General features: G+C 58.6%; 1 protein-coding gene and 1 long non-coding RNA gene across 5 annotated transcripts in view; one reads left to right on the top strand and one right to left on the bottom strand.

Moving 5' to 3' along the window:
- Positions 1 to 570: 570 nt before the first annotated feature.
- The window catches only part of FAM53B (family with sequence similarity 53 member B), a 128,931-nt gene continuing 114,682 nt past the window's right edge, over positions 571 to 14,819 (bottom strand). For all 4 annotated transcript variants that reach the window (XM_082424682.1, XM_082424680.1, XM_082424681.1 and 1 more), the window contains exon 5: positions 571 to 4,811. In XM_082424682.1, coding sequence (XP_082280808.1) covers positions 4,449 to 4,811 — 363 coding nt within the window. In that variant the 3' untranslated portion in view covers positions 571 to 4,448. The remainder of the gene's footprint in view (positions 4,812 to 14,819) is intronic.
- On the top strand, positions 9,275 to 14,800 carry LOC309642771. The gene is made up of 2 exons (XR_014253371.1): positions 9,275 to 12,342; positions 14,655 to 14,800. It is a non-coding gene; the product is annotated as an uncharacterized lncRNA (long non-coding RNA).

The following is a 14,819-nucleotide window of genomic DNA, read 5'->3' as shown; positions in this document are numbered from 1 at the left end:
TGAGCTTGGTTAGCGAGGGGTCCCTGACTTGGGGGCCAGGCACAGGGACCGTGTGCCCTGGAGCCCACTCTGAGCTGAGCTGTGAGCGCTGGCAACCCCTCGGCGCGAGCAGCACAGATCCGAGCCGTGCTGCCCTCCGAGGAGCGTGGGGTCCCAGCCTGCGCCCCCTCCCTGGCTACCCTGGTGGGCGGGGGGCCCCGCAGGCCCACAGGGCTCCAGGCCAGGCGCCCTGCAGCAGTGCACCCTGGAGCAACTGCTGCGTGGCCTTGCCTGGCAGTCCTCTCCACCCGGAACACACAGGTACTAACTGCCACGGTGCTGGGCACCCCCGGGATCACAGCCGTGGCCAGCACCCCCGTCGTGGTCGCTCACAGCCTCCTGCACCTGAGCCTCTTGACAGCTCTGAGATGTCCACTCGCCCCGTCTTACAGACCTGACCCTGAGGCTCGGAGGGGACAGAAGGGCCCAGGCTCTGCCCGTGCCAGTCCAGAGCGAAGGGTCCCAAAGGCAGAGGGGGGACCCTCCGATCTGCCACACCCAACAGAAAGCACACAGCCGGCTCCCAGCAGCTGGGTACTGAACCAGGAAGCTTTATTTACACAGTAAAAGTAACAAGCAAATTCCTGAGAGACTAGAGCGGCTCTAGTGCAAGACAGTCGCGGCCCGTGCGGAGGACAGGCTGCGGTGGGTGGAGGTGGAGACAGACCCAGCGCCTCTGCACCCAGCGCTTCGCCCCGGGCAGGGGCCTGGCCCAACACTGCCCGTCCTGGCCGCCACACTTCCTGAGGCTCCCCAGTGCCCACGAGGTACAGCTGGGAAAGCACACACGGCCCCAGAGACCGCCGACTCGCCGTCCCCGTGCCCCGGGACATCGCCCCCCCCGCACTGAAACACAATTTCTTTGCCAAAGAGACTATGCTAGAAGGTCAGACTATCCTACCTAGGCTACAAGATCTCTGCTGTGGTCTGGGATTTTTTTTCTTTTTTTTTTTTTTTAATCTTTTTCTCTTCTCTTTCAAGAGGAATGGTTTTCTCTCGCACCAATGGGAGGGGTCTGGCCAACTGTGTGGCTGTGGCAAGACGTGGCACAACTGCCTACACGGAGGCACCGCCCTGGCCGGGCTGCCGCCCCAGCGCCGGTTGGGGGGGACCGCTCGCGCCCCAGGCCGCGGGGCCTGAAGCGGTCATCGTTTGGGTGACCGGCCCCGAGGCCAGAGCACACGCGACTTGAGCCCGCGGCGGGGCATCCAAGGCTTGCGCTGAGGCCCCCGGCAGTGCCAGCCGGAGTGCGGAAACGCACACGCCAACCCTGCCTGGAGACCCATTTGGATGTTGGGTTTGTTTTTTTTCTAAGGTGGACTTTTCCTTTATTTAAATTTTCTTTCCGCGTACAAATTCACGAGACTTTCCTGCTACAAAAATTTTGCTGAAAAGTAAGGCTTTCTGAGAATGAAAATTCGTATGCATGATCAGAACAAGCTCTCCTGTGGCCTGGATGTCGTGTCTGCCTGTGGGCCCTGCGCTGGACCCCGGCCTCCACCGTGAGTAAGGCAAGAGGGTTTGCGGTAATGTAAACGGCGAGGCTGTGGCCCTGGCCCCCGGCCTGGCCCGGCCCTCACAGGCAGCAGCCCATGAGTCCAGCGGCTCTAGCAGGCGCTCCCTCTGGAGTGAGCAGGGATGCCCCGCGACAGGAAGCCCCCCTCCCCATCCACGACCCCGTTCTTGTCCTTCAGGGCCCCCGGGGCCGCAGACGGCCTGACACGGCCCTCCCTCCCGACTCTCAACTTCCTCAGAGGCAGGAGTTCATGGGCTGCAAGAGGCAGGGCCCCAGCAGAAGTGAGGCTCGCGGGGAGCCCACCAGGCCACCTGCTGCCCCCCCGGGGCAGCCCCCTGGGGTCAGAGGCAGCCTCCCTCCAAGACCAAATTCCCGGTGCCAGAGGAGCAGAGCACAGATGGGCCTCTGGCAGCGTGGCAGCACCTTCTAGATGAGGTCTGCTCTCTTCAATTAAGACCGACATGAAGCCACCGGAAGGCCATCTCTTTCTCTGAGAGGGGTCACTGGCCATCCTCTCCCCTCCCTGCTGCTGTTGTGGGCTTTGGCGAGGAGCTTCGGTTGGGGCAGGAACAGCCAAGAGAGGCCTGAGGCGGCTGGAGAAGGCCAAACCCTGCCTTGGGCTGGGATCCCTTCTGCCTTTTGGGTTGATAGGACCAGCCTGCAGGGAGGTGGGGACGATGGGGCCACTGCTTGTCCTTCCCTGCCACCAGGCCTGGGAAGGGGGGAGGTGACCGGCAGGGTCCAAGGGAGTCCCCTGCACCACAGGCCTGTGACACCCACCCACCGCCAGGTGCCTTCCCTCCCGGCCCCGAGGAAAGGCCCATCCTGGCTGAGTCTCGCCCCTCTCGGTGGGTGAGGGAGGCGGGATCCTGCTTGTCCTGCCCCAGGAAGGACTGCTGTCCTGCATGCGCCCTCTATGGCCACTCTTGGTGCGGGCCAGGTGTCAACACCTCCCACCCCAGGCTTTCTGAGGCCGTGAGGCGCCAGCACGTACTCTGTGAATTCATACGTTGGTCACTGGACGCCACCGAACAGCTGCCCCAGCCTCCTCTGGATCAGCTCTAAGATGACGAGCCACCAGGCGGGGATTAGGTGAGACGTCCTTCCCCACCCAGGGCAGCCGGCTGCCTGGTCCGACGCCCCTGGCTCCCCAGGGGAATGTGCCTTTGGAGGGACCTGCCCAGCACCCGCACACCCGTTACGCTCTACAACCTGAGGCTTTCAACACAATCTTGGGGGGCCACGGAGTTGGGGTTTTCTGCAAGCATCTTATGGCTGATTTTTAAGAAAAGCCAAGCATACATGAGAACTGGAGCCCCCTCGCTTTTGATGTAAAAAAGTAAAGGTTTAAGTAAAGTTTCCCAAATACTGTCTGTCTCCTCAGTGGAAAGAAAGCGAGAGCCACTTGTACTCGACCTGCGCGGCGAGGCATCCGCCGTGAACAGAAGTGCAGGAGCAAAGTGACTCCGAGAGAGCCTCTGTCGCGGCAGCGAGCTCCAGGGAACGCGCAGGTATGTTCAGCCTCACGGGAAAAAGAGCCACTCGCTCACAAGCCGGCCCAACTGCTATCGTCTGAGGAAGGCGCCAAGCTGCTAAAAGCCAGATTCCAAGGCAGCAGAGCCCAGGTGGCACGTGTGCACGCGGGGCTGGAGAGGAGCTGTCTGGGAGGGAGACGTCGGGGGGCGGGGCTCCGCGGCAACCCCGGGGGGCGGGGGGCGGGGGGCGGGGGCCCGGAGCCGGGGAGGGTGCGCGCGCGTCTCGCTCTATGCCTGCGGCGGGGAGAGGCACTCGCCGCCCTCTGTTCCCCGGCCCACCTGGCCCACCGACAACGAGCCTGCGCATGAAGGCGGCGGGGCCCCAGAGCGGCCAGCAGACGCCCTCCGGCCCGAAACAAGCGCGGGGCCTGGGGCTGTGTGCCTGCACAGAAGTCCTGCTTCCTGAGGACGTTTTCAAGAGGTCGCCCTTTTATGGTGACATCGCTCCACTCACCTGACACTCCGTGACAGGTTGGTCACGGAGAATGGCTGCCAGCTGCCGACCCTGCCAGAGCAGCCCCCAGAGCGGCAGGGAGCCCGGGGCCAGGCCGTCCACGCCGCAGGAGGGGCTCGTGGCTCTGCCTTTTCGGCCAACAGAGCCACCAAATGTCTACCCAACTAGACGGCCTCTAACGAGCGCCCCGAGTTGTTCCCTGGACCCTGAGAGTCCAGATGTGGAGGCCGCCCGGCAGCCCAGGGTCGCTGTCCCCCGCACTTGGCATTAAGGCTAAACGGTTCTGGTGTCACCACGGAAGGAAGCCTCTCCCGACCCCGCCCAGGCCCCAAGCGGGAGACCTGGGAGAGAAGGCACGGAATACGACTGAGGGAGGGAGGGCGCTGTGGGCCGACTCCCCCCCACTGAACCTGAGCAGGAGGCCGAGAAGGGTCGTGACCCCAGTGGAGGGACCCGAGCCCGGGTGGAAACCCGGGCCGGCGGTCAGCGCGTAGAGCGGGCCAGCCCTGCCGCAGCACCACAGGACTGCCCAGCGGGGACGGCTGGGACGCTTGCGCCGACGTCCCACGGGAAAGAGGGGGAAGGCGACCGAAACCAAGAAGCTTCTCTCCCGGCCGTGGCAGCTCCACGGAGCGTGGGTGCGGTGCTGGTGAAAGGCTGAGACCCTGCACAGCGGGCCCGGCCAGGCGGCTGGTGCTGGGCCAGGACCCCGCAGGCGGGACGGCGTCTGGGGAGGTGGTGGGCTCGCTCCTGGGCCCCGAGGCCTTCCAGGAAGCGCTGATCAGGCCCAGGAGTGGGGCTCTCCCGGGGGGCCCGCCCAGCGCCCGGTGGGAGCGGGGGGCGGGAGGCCCGTGGATTCTAGCGCGCCCCCTGCCCTGCCCGCCCCGCCGCCGACCGGGGCCCCTCAGTTGTTCTCTATCTGCTCAATGTCCAGCTCGCCGTCCAGGGAGCAGGGGCTATTGCGGACGGCCCCGCGGTCCCGCCAGGCCGTGCCCGGCTCCCCACGCCCGCCGCAGCCCTCGCCTAGGGCGCAGCCACCCGCCTCCTCACAGCACGGCTCCTCCTGGCAGGCGGGGTGGTCGTCCAGGGACGGGGGCAGAGGCTCGGGGATCGGGGTCCCGGCGGGGGTCCTGCCCCCCGTGCCGGAGGCCGAGAGCAAGGCGGTCCAGGACCTGGTGCTGCTGATGTGGAGGGCGAAGGGGCTGTGAGGGCCGCGGTCCTCCGTCCCTGCGCTCAGGCAGCTGAGGCTGCTGAAGGTCTGACAGTTCTGTGGGGGAGACAGACACACACGTCACTCAGGGTCACGTTCCTGGAAACCAAGGACCGCACGCCCCAGCCAGCCAGACCCAGGCCCCTGGGGCTATCTGCTGGTGGGCCCGCCGGGCAGCGGAAGACCACCCAAGTCCTGGCCTCCTCCCCGACCTGGGCAAGGACAAGGATAACGTATGAAGAAATACCCATGGCCGGTGAACACCATGTTAATAAAGAAAATGCGAGGTGCAGTTATTCATCTGCAAATTGGCAAAGAGGACTAGCTTGCTAACACCCAGTTCTGGGGGTACTGGCATGCCCAGAGCCCTTCACACACAACCTTTCTGAAAACGGATCTGAACCCTTCATCAGGCAATTTCACTTCTAGAATTTTTATCTGAAGAAAACAATCCGGACGCATGCAGAAATTCAGTGACATGAACGGTCCTCGTCACGCTGTTAAATTGAAAAGAAGAAAGTGACCCAGATTCCCTGCGATAAGGGTTCCATAAAGCATGTCTTTTCAGACAAGGAAAGCCTCTTTAGCCATTAGAAGAACACGGCAGGAGTGGATTTACTGACGCAAACGGAAACACCGCCAGGCCGCACTGCTGCACAAAGGGGGCACGGTGCCCATGCCACCCTCTAGCCGTGATAGGAGGGGACATGGGCCAGGGGGGTTGGGTTGACGTCCACATGGTGCACATCACAGCCACCCAGGGGGCCGGTTTCCACCTGAGCCCTGGGCTCCTGTGCCCTCAACAGGCACTCAGGTGACGGATGCTGCAGCCCTGCTGGGAAAGGGGCCGGGCTCACAGCTGGGGGCCGCGGAGAGACCCCTCAGCCTCCCTAGGCCCCAGCTGCCTCATCTGTAAGAGGCGAGTGATGGTCCCTGCCTGTCCCACAGGACCTTTGAGCCCCCCATGAGAGAATGTGGCTGCCAAGGGCTCTGCACCCGCCAGGCTCTGCCTCTGCAAGGGGCCAGCCTGGAGGAGGCAGCCTAGGGCCTGCCCGTGGTGGGCAGAGCTTGAACACGGCCCAAGGGTGCTTGGGGCCACCCACTCACAAGAGGGGGCAGGCCCAGCACTGCACACAGATGGGTTCAGCTACACACCTGCTCTCACGGCTGAGCACAGAGTCAGGACAGAGAGCTGTACGGACGCGGGTGCCCACGGCCCAGCCCCACGGGTCCCCAACAGGACCAGCAGCAGTGCTGTGCCTTCTCGGGACGAGACAGGAGAGACGTGTGTCGAAGGCAGCAGGAGGGAATCCGGGCTTTGGCTTCCTCCCTGTACACGCTGGGGACTCGGGGGCGCGGGGAGCACCGCACGTCTGCCAATGCCAAGGTCACAGGCCTGTCCCGAGGGCCCCCGTCCTTTCACAGGCGGCAGTGTCTGTATGTCACTTTGAAATAAAGGTGACCACCGGCTGTCACAGCGGGCCAGCTGCTGCAACAGGCTTGGCAGATGGAAAATGAAAGGCGCTCTCTCTGGAGGAAAGTGGCCGGGCCTGCCGTGCACGCGCTCACCGTCCCCACCGGCGCCACGGCGGAAACCGCTCTGATGGGTTTGCTCGTCTTGGAATCCTTTGATTAACTGAGAAAGGGAGGCTGGGGTACTGGCGGGGTGGGGGGCGCTGGGATTGAGGAAAGAAGGGCTGGGCCACCAATCAGACCTGAGATGCTGGCCCAGGTCGTGGTGGGAGCCAGACTGGGGACCCTCGCGGTGCCCCTCCTGGGCCACGTGGGGCTCGCTGAGGCCCCAGTCCGCACAGGGCACGTTCCCTCCGCTGCCACAGCAGAGGGCCGGAGGCAGCTCCTCGTGCAAAACGGCCCCCAAGATCCTCCGTGTCCTCAGGTCAGAACACAAACCTAATGCCGTGTGTGGGCAGAGGCCCCAGATGCCTGCGACGGGAGGGTCCCTTAGGCCCCTTCTGCCTCCCAGCCACTCTCCTGACTGGCCTAGACCTGAGCCAGCCAAAAGGAGAACTGGGTAGGGAGACAAGAAAGAGGGAGGATGGCTCAGCCCGGGCCTATAGAAGCAGCGGTGTGTAAGGAATTTCCGCGAATGGCAGTGTGACCCCTGTTACAAATAATAGCGCCCAGCGTAAACCCGACGTGCCGTGAATGGGTCACAGGTGATGCCGAGACCTTGATGCCCTCAGCCCTACGAACATGTGTTAACTAAGGTGCAGGCGGGTGCCTGACTTCATGGCAAACGTGACAGCGCGTGTCTGGGCGCTAATCATGTTAAACAGCAGCCAGGCCAGCAGCAGGGTGCTGGGGACCCCAGTTTGCGGGAACCTTCCAGAGATGCAGCTTTTGCCTCGTGTGCCCTGGCGAGGGCTGAGGTCAGAGAGACTGTTACAGTCCTGGGTTCCGCCACACACAGGCCTGATGGCTTCAGACAAGACCTTCCAACCTCTGGGCCTTGGCCCACCTGACAAATAAGGGCTGGGCCAAGGGCACCCGGGTGACCCCCGTTCTGAATGTCTGGAATAACTGGGTCCTTTATGCTTTGCAGCAGGGCAAGAAGCTGCAAGGTTTGGTTGGTGAATGTTGTCACAAGCAAACCCCAGGATGCCACTGAACCCCACCCTCTGACAGTCCTCAAAGGCACCTACTCCTTGGCTACAAAGCCAGTGTCACGTTGAAAACGTTGTTGACGCAAAACTCAGCTGTTTCCGCCACAGTGAAAACCTGCTGAATGTCCCAGCCGGTGGCACGCCCCACCTGCCGGGGAGGAATGTGACCTGCACAATGGGGCAGTGTGTGTCCTGCCCAGGCTCCATCCCAGGAGGGCCCATCCTGTGTTGGCATCCAGGGCACGGCCCTGGGGGCAGGGTCCCGCCCAGCCTCTCCTGGCAGCTCGCGCTCCCCAAAGCCCAGCTCCCACGCAAGAATGCTGCACAGGCCTGTTGGAGGCCTGGAGGCCTGTGTGCCCTCAAAAATGTCTGGGGAAAGCTGCAAAGCTTCGAACAAGTTCAAAGCACCGTGTGAACACATCTTTCCAGGGTGAAATGGTTGCTTTGGGACAGACAGTCCCCCCCTACGCCAAACTCTGTTCTCTTGAGACCCAGCCTTGGCCCAGGGATGGGCCGCCTACTTGGGCACGGGCCTGCCCAGGTAACAAAGCTCAGAGAGGACCATCCACGTGGCCTCAGGCTAGTGGCTGGAGACACTGCTCAGCACCCCAGTCCTAGAGTCTGGAGCGACTTTGGAATGGAGCCCCTGAAAGTCAAGTTGCTTCCATCAGAACTGCCAGGCCTCAGGTACAGGCAGCAGTGTCTCAGCCCACCCACCCAGCCTCCCCAAGTCAGGAGCAACGGCCCCTTCTCTGCACAGCCCTTCTGTGCAGATACCTGCTCCCATCCCCTCCTTCTGGGTGGCAGGCCCCTGGCCAGGCCCTGGGGACTGAGACAAAGTCTTCTTCTGGGCTCAGCCTCTGGAACTCTGTGCAGCCCTCATTGCAGACAGAGGCCCACCTGACCCGGGTAGTGAGAGCACCCCGAGGGCCAGGCCCGGCTCCCGTCCACACCCGCCGTCCACACCCAGCCCCAAGTGCCCACACTGTGAAGAGGCCGAGGAGGACGCAGCCCCTCGCCAGCTGAGGGCACCTCTGCCTTGAGCTGCAATCTGAAAACCAAATCCCCCCTCGGGAACCTCACATTAACTTAACGGACTCGCCCCGTCCTTCTGTGCACGCCGGCCCCCACCCACCCTGCCGAGCCTTGGGCCATGAGCTCTGTCCCCTCCCCAAGTGTCAGCCTGGGGCAGGCAGCCCGGGGCCAAGGGCAAGGCAGACTGTGGGGTGCCACGGCTGAGAGCAGGCAGTGGCAGCCCCCTTTCTCCTGGTCGTCTTGCCCTAAGGAGGACAGGCTGTTTTCCTCACTCCCGTCTCCCTGGGCCCCATCCTGCCCTTGAACCGGGAAGGCCTTGGGAGCGTGGCGCACGTGGCCCAGGGGAGGAGCGCGGGATGCAGGGTCTGGGGTCGGAGGAACTCGCCCAAGACTGGCTCCTCCACTGACAAGAGTCGCCTCATTTGGGAAATGAACAGTCGTCACTGGCCTGGCTGCCTCCCTGGGCCATTGCAAGGGTCCCACGAGAAAATGGACGCGAAGCGGGGCTGCTGGGGCCCCACCCATGGAAGCCCGTTCCCCAGCGCCTGGCACAGCTCCCCTGCCCCTTCCTCCCGGGACAGCCCACAGCCAGTGACTGGCCGATACGGGTTCTGGAGCTGACCCGGGCCTGGGGGGTCAAATCCCAGGCACTCTTCACACTACTGGGCACCCCCTGGGTGAGGCTGAGGGCTCCTTCCCCGGCCTGTCTGCTTCCCTCACTTCCTACAGGTTTCTCCCAAGGGCCTCCTAATCTCTGGGACCAGATTCCCGGCTGAAGCTCTGCTTCCAAGGAGCCGACCTAAGACGGGAGGTGACAGCACTCTGTATCAACTGCTCATCGGTACTGCTGTTCCTTCCGGAACAGGAACGCCAGGTGCTGCTCAGAGGCTGCCCGTCAGACCCCGTCAGGAGTCCACCTGTCAGGACCAGCCTGCCTTGCGTTTACTGGGGATCAGTGGTTGCTGGGACCTCTCCTTGCTCAGCCGGGGCCTCATCGTCGTGCCCACGTGAAACTTCTTCTCAGCATCGTGCTGGGACAGAACACGTCTCCCCAAGGCACACGTGTGCTTCCCCTTCTCAGACAAGAAGTGTGACAGAGTCCCCCAGCTTCCCTCTTCCAGCACCATCCTTTGAGGCTGGCTCATTTGCTTTTCCTCTTTCTAATGCTATCTCCCTCTTTGTAATCCAATTCATGGATCTCTCTGTGTTACTGATTTTTAGGGAACCACCTCAAATCCCTCTAGAAAGAGGGGCATAAAAAACAAGCCCAACCAGCTAGGCAGAACGAGCAGACCAGGTCCTCGCCTGGCCCAGGCTTCTGGAGCCTTGCAGCCACTCTGATGCAAGCTGCTGGGCTAGGGCCCTGGCTAAGCGGAGGCATTTCCTCCCCCAAGCAGACACTTTCATGAGAGCAGAATTCTCCAAGTATCAAGAAAACACCAGGCCATGAGAGTGGCTAGCGGCCTGGAAATTTTCTAAGTCTCATTTGTGCTGGAAGCTGGCACAGAGACAACCAGGGCGGTGAGGCATGCGGTTTCCTGGGGTGGCGGTTTTGTTTTGTTTTGTTTTTTAAACTATCTCAGAAAAGAGAAAAAGGCACCGGCTTATTTGGGGCCTATCTTTAATCCATCTTTGGTAAATCTGAATTTCCCATGAAGGCTGGACTGTCTCTCATAGGAAGCCCCAGAGCCCAAAGGGTCAGGTTGTGGGCTGCCCCAGCTCAGAGCTGCGGGTCTGGTGTCGGGTGTCAGGCAGGTGCTGGAGGTGGCCGAGGGTAGTGGGCGCAGCTGGCCCCTCGCTCCAGGCATCCTATCACCATGCTCAGGCCCCAGCCCCGCTCCACTTCCTGCTCACTCAGGTCTGTGTCGGGCCCAGCCCATCTCTGTGACATGCTTATTACCTTTGGACCCCACAAGAGGCAGCCCTTTAGAGCCTGGACTGCTTCCCTACCTCAGGAATAAGGGCAACGCCGGCCATACAACCCAGATAGGGAAGCTGGGTCGCCGAGGCCTGAAAGCAGAAAATGAAGCTGCCTGAAGGGAGGAGCCTCTGGGGCCCAGGGAGCACCTCGGAGTTGGCACTGGACACTTGAGGTTCTTCCCAGATCACAGGTTCTAGAATCAAACAGCCAGGGGAGGGCAGGACATATCTGGGGGGGGGGGGGGTGGAAGGATGGCCCTGGCAGTTACTAGGAAGTCCCTGCCTTCCTGGGCCTTTTTCCTCAGCTCACACTGCTGCAGAGGCCACAAATGTTTCCTGAGCACCTGTCACCTGGCGGGCTCCTCCTCATCCGCTAGAACCCTGCAGGAGCGTCATCCCCTGCAGAAGCCAGCCTGAGCCCACGTGTCCCCTGCTGGTCCCCTGCGGCCCTGACCCCGCACCCCACCGCCTGGCTCAGGGGCCGCCGGCTCACAGGAGGTGCTAGTGCAGCCCGGTGGGATGGGAAGGAAGGACCCACTGGGTTGGCCCCGGGGGCTCGACTTTGTGTATCCGCACAGCCCTAAGGTCCCGGGACGCTGTGGGCACGTCCTCTGAATGGTGGCCAACCCCGTGGTCCGGAGCCCCTCTCTGCTCAGGCCACATTGCGGCAAACGCTGTTTCTGCACCAGGCCCCGGGCGGCAGATGGCCCGCCTGGACGCAGAAGGTGCGGAAGCCAATGGCAAGGGGCCTCCCGGCAAGCTCACAATCAGAAAACAAACATTTTCTTTCTGCGGTGTGCATTCTGGCCAGCACACACTCAGGACAGGACTTGTGAAACCGCCTCGCTCTCAGCTTGGCGTGGAGGGAATTCTTTGCCTGACAAAAGTCGAGGGACCTTTCCAAAGCACACAGGGCGCTGGCGGGAGGACCAAGGCTAACGCACTGCCAGGACGCATGGGGACCCTGGGGGCGGCTTCTGCACCAGGACTGGGGGCACTGAAGGTGGGTCCAAGGCCCCAGAGGGGACGGCGGGCCCTGGGTTTTGTTCAGCTGCCTGGAGCTGGGTGCTCCAAGGGCCATGTCAAGGCACAGGGAGACAGGACTGCAGAGCACTGGGACCCTCTCAGCCCAGCCCTCCATTCTCTGTTCAGATATTGGCTTCCAGAGAAAGGGGATGCTTTTTGGAAAAACGGGCAAATCGCCAATCAGTCTAACAGCCTTATCTGCAGATAGGCAGACGGAGACCGAGGGAAGGGAAGAGACTTGCCCCAAATCCCACAGCTGGTTGATATGCAACCAGTGCCCTTGACTTCCGGGTCGAGCTCAGGAGAACATTTGATCCTCAGGCAGGATGGCGGCCTAGAAGAGGCTGGACAAGCCTGGGCTGGAACCCTGGTCCTCTGGGGGCCCTGGGAAGTCCTGAAACTTCTCAGCCTCAGTTTCTCATTTGTACAATGAGGCTAATATGAGCCCCAAACGAAGTCACAGAATTGTCTGGAGGGTTAATTGCATTGAGACCATGTAGGAGGCCAAGGAGGCGCTTGGCAAACCGGAGCTCCCTCCTCCCTACTGCGCCCACCGCGCCGTGCTCAGGCTAAGGTGGGGGGCCCGTGGCTCTCCGTGGATAGCACTGCACGGCCAAGGGGTCAGGGGCTCGGCTTTGGGAACAGAATCTATACTCTAGATGGTCAAACCCACTGTCCTTTTTAACCAAAACCTGCTTTCAAAGGAGCCAGAAGACATGCCAGCAACACGAAAGGTGAAATCTCTAGGAATAAAAATACGAGAGAGAGAGAAAAGAGATAGGAAGACAACCTTATAGAACACAAACGTGGGCTTGAACAAATAGACATCCTGTCTGTGCACGGGAAGACGACCTCAAACAGGTGTGAATTCTCCCCAAGTTAATTCAGAAGTCTAACACAATCCCGATCTGCAACAGCTACAGCAGCCCGCCCCCCATCGCAAGACAAGCTGATTCTCCAGTTTTCACCGGGAAAATAAACAGGTGAGAATAATCAGGAAGCCTCTGCGAAGAACAATTAGGAGAGACTTGTCTTACCAGATGCTAAAACATACTACAGAGCCTCAAAATTAGGAGTATACTACTATATGAGGACACACAGAGACTAATGAGATAGAAGAGAATGTTCTGAAATAGCCTCAGGTTAGCATATGATAAAGGTGGAATCTCAAAGCAGACAGAAAAAGATGGAATTTTCAATAGCTGGTAGGGAGACAAGTGGGTAGACATATTAAAAAAGAAAAAAAAAATGTTGGCTCCATATTCATACCACATACGGGAGAAGCTCCACATAGACCAAATACTGCAATATAAAACCACAAAAACACTAGAAGGAAACATAGGAGAATTCCTTTATAGGCTTTCTAAAATCCAACATTCAGAGCCATAAAAGAAATAATTAATAAATTTGATAAAAAATGTATACACGTCAAAAAATGCTGAAACCACTGGTGGGATTGTAAAATTGTGCAGTCGCTTTGGAAAACAGACTGGCAGTTTCTCAAAATGTTAAACACAGAGTTACCACAGGACCCAGCAATTCCACCCCTAGGTATATACCCAAGAGAAATGAAAACACATGCCCATACAAAAACATGCATGTCAACATTCACAGCAGTATTATTCATAATATCCAAAAAGAGGGAACAACCCAAATGTCCACCAATTAGCAAATGGATAAATAAAATGTGGTAGGAATATTTTTCGGCCATAAAAAGGAATGGAGGGACTTCCCTGGTGGCACAGTGGTTAAGAATCCTCCTGCCAATGCAGGGGACACAGGTTCGATTCCTGGTCCAGGAAGATCCCACATGCCGCGGAGCAACTGGGCCCGTGCGCCACAACTATTGAGCCTGAGCTCCAGAGCCCGTGAGCCACAACTACTGAGCCCGCGTGCCACAACTACTGAGGCCCGTACGCCTAGAGCCCATGCTCCACAACAAGAGAAGCCACCGCAGTGAGAAGCACGCATACTGCAAAGAAGGGTAGCCCCCGCTCACCACAACTAAAGAAAGCCCACGCGCAGCAACAAAGACCCAATGCCACCAAAAATATAAAATAAATTAAAAAAAAAAAAAGGAATGGAGTTACTGACACATGCTACAACATGGATGAACCCTGAAAACATTATGCTGCTCAGTGAAAGAAGCCAGTCAACGAGAGACCACATTACTGTATGACTCCATTTATATGAAATACCCAGAACAGGCAGATCCAGAGAGACAGAAGGTAGATTAGTGGCTGCCTGAGGCTGGGGTGGCTAAGGGTGAATAGTGACTGGCAATGGGTATGAGGTTTTTTGGCGGGGGGATGATGAAAATATTCCAAAATTGACTGTGGTGATGATTGCACAATTCTGTGAACATACTAAAAACCACTAAAATTGTTTGCTTTAAATGGGTGAATTGCATAGCATGTGAATTATAAAGCTGTTAAAGAATGCCAAAAGCAAAGTCAAAACACAAAGAACAAATTAGAAATAAACATTTGCAACTCATAGCAAGGCAAAAACTAATCTAATATAGAATCGAGAAAAAGAACAACACCTCAATTTTTTTTAAGGGCAAATGAATACAGCAGAGGACATACGAATGACCTTTAACTATAAGATGCTCAACTGATCAGAAAAATGCTAACTAAAATGACACAGAGAAACCATCTTTCACCTATCCAGTTGGCAAAATCCACGTTTGACGAGAATCTGTCGAGGTGGCGGTGGGGAAACGGACCACCTGGGGCACCCGTCGGTGGTGCGGGCCCCCCTCAGTGTCACCTGGGCAATATCCTCCCAGACGACAAGTGCGTACAACCTGCAACCCGCCACGCTAGTGGCAGGATGTGCCCACAGAGGGTACACCTGCAAGTCTGAAAGGACCCACAGGCAACGCAGTTCACAGCTGAGAGGACTGCCCCCGGCTTGGGAGTCCGCAGCCGGGGCCTGGGAATGAAAAGTGGGGCACGTCCACACAACAGACCCTCCTGTGCTGGAAAAAAGGCGGCAGTGGCTCGGCTCTGACACCGAAACAATTCCAGGGTCTATTATTTAAGGCAGCAAGGTGCAGAAAGCTAGATGTTAGCATGCTATCTTTCATATATGAAAGGAGAATAAAACAAGAACCTTCTTATTTGCTTGTATTTTTATAAAGGATTTCTAGAAGGATCATAGGAAACAAGGAGTTAACCTGAGGCCACGGGGGATGGGAGGGATGGGAGTAAGACTTTCCCTGTATACTGTTTTAATTTTTGAACATGTGAATGTACTATCAAAAAATATGTGTGTGTGTTTATTTTAAAAGGAAAGGACACTCTAAGCTAGGAATGAAGAAGTGGATGACTCACAGGCCAGAAAATCTTACTGAAATGGTCACTCCGATTTTCAAAAAAAGAAGTCCCCCTCCCAAACCATCTCCATATTAAATCATTGTAATGTTTCTCTACCAAAGTTCTTTTTGACTTTCCTT

Source organism: Balaenoptera physalus (genome assembly GCF_965194825.1).
Source record: "Balaenoptera physalus genome assembly, chromosome: 14".
NCBI lineage: Eukaryota > Metazoa > Chordata > Mammalia > Artiodactyla > Balaenopteridae > Balaenoptera > Balaenoptera physalus.
This window is presented reverse-complemented; position numbering and strand designations above follow the sequence as displayed.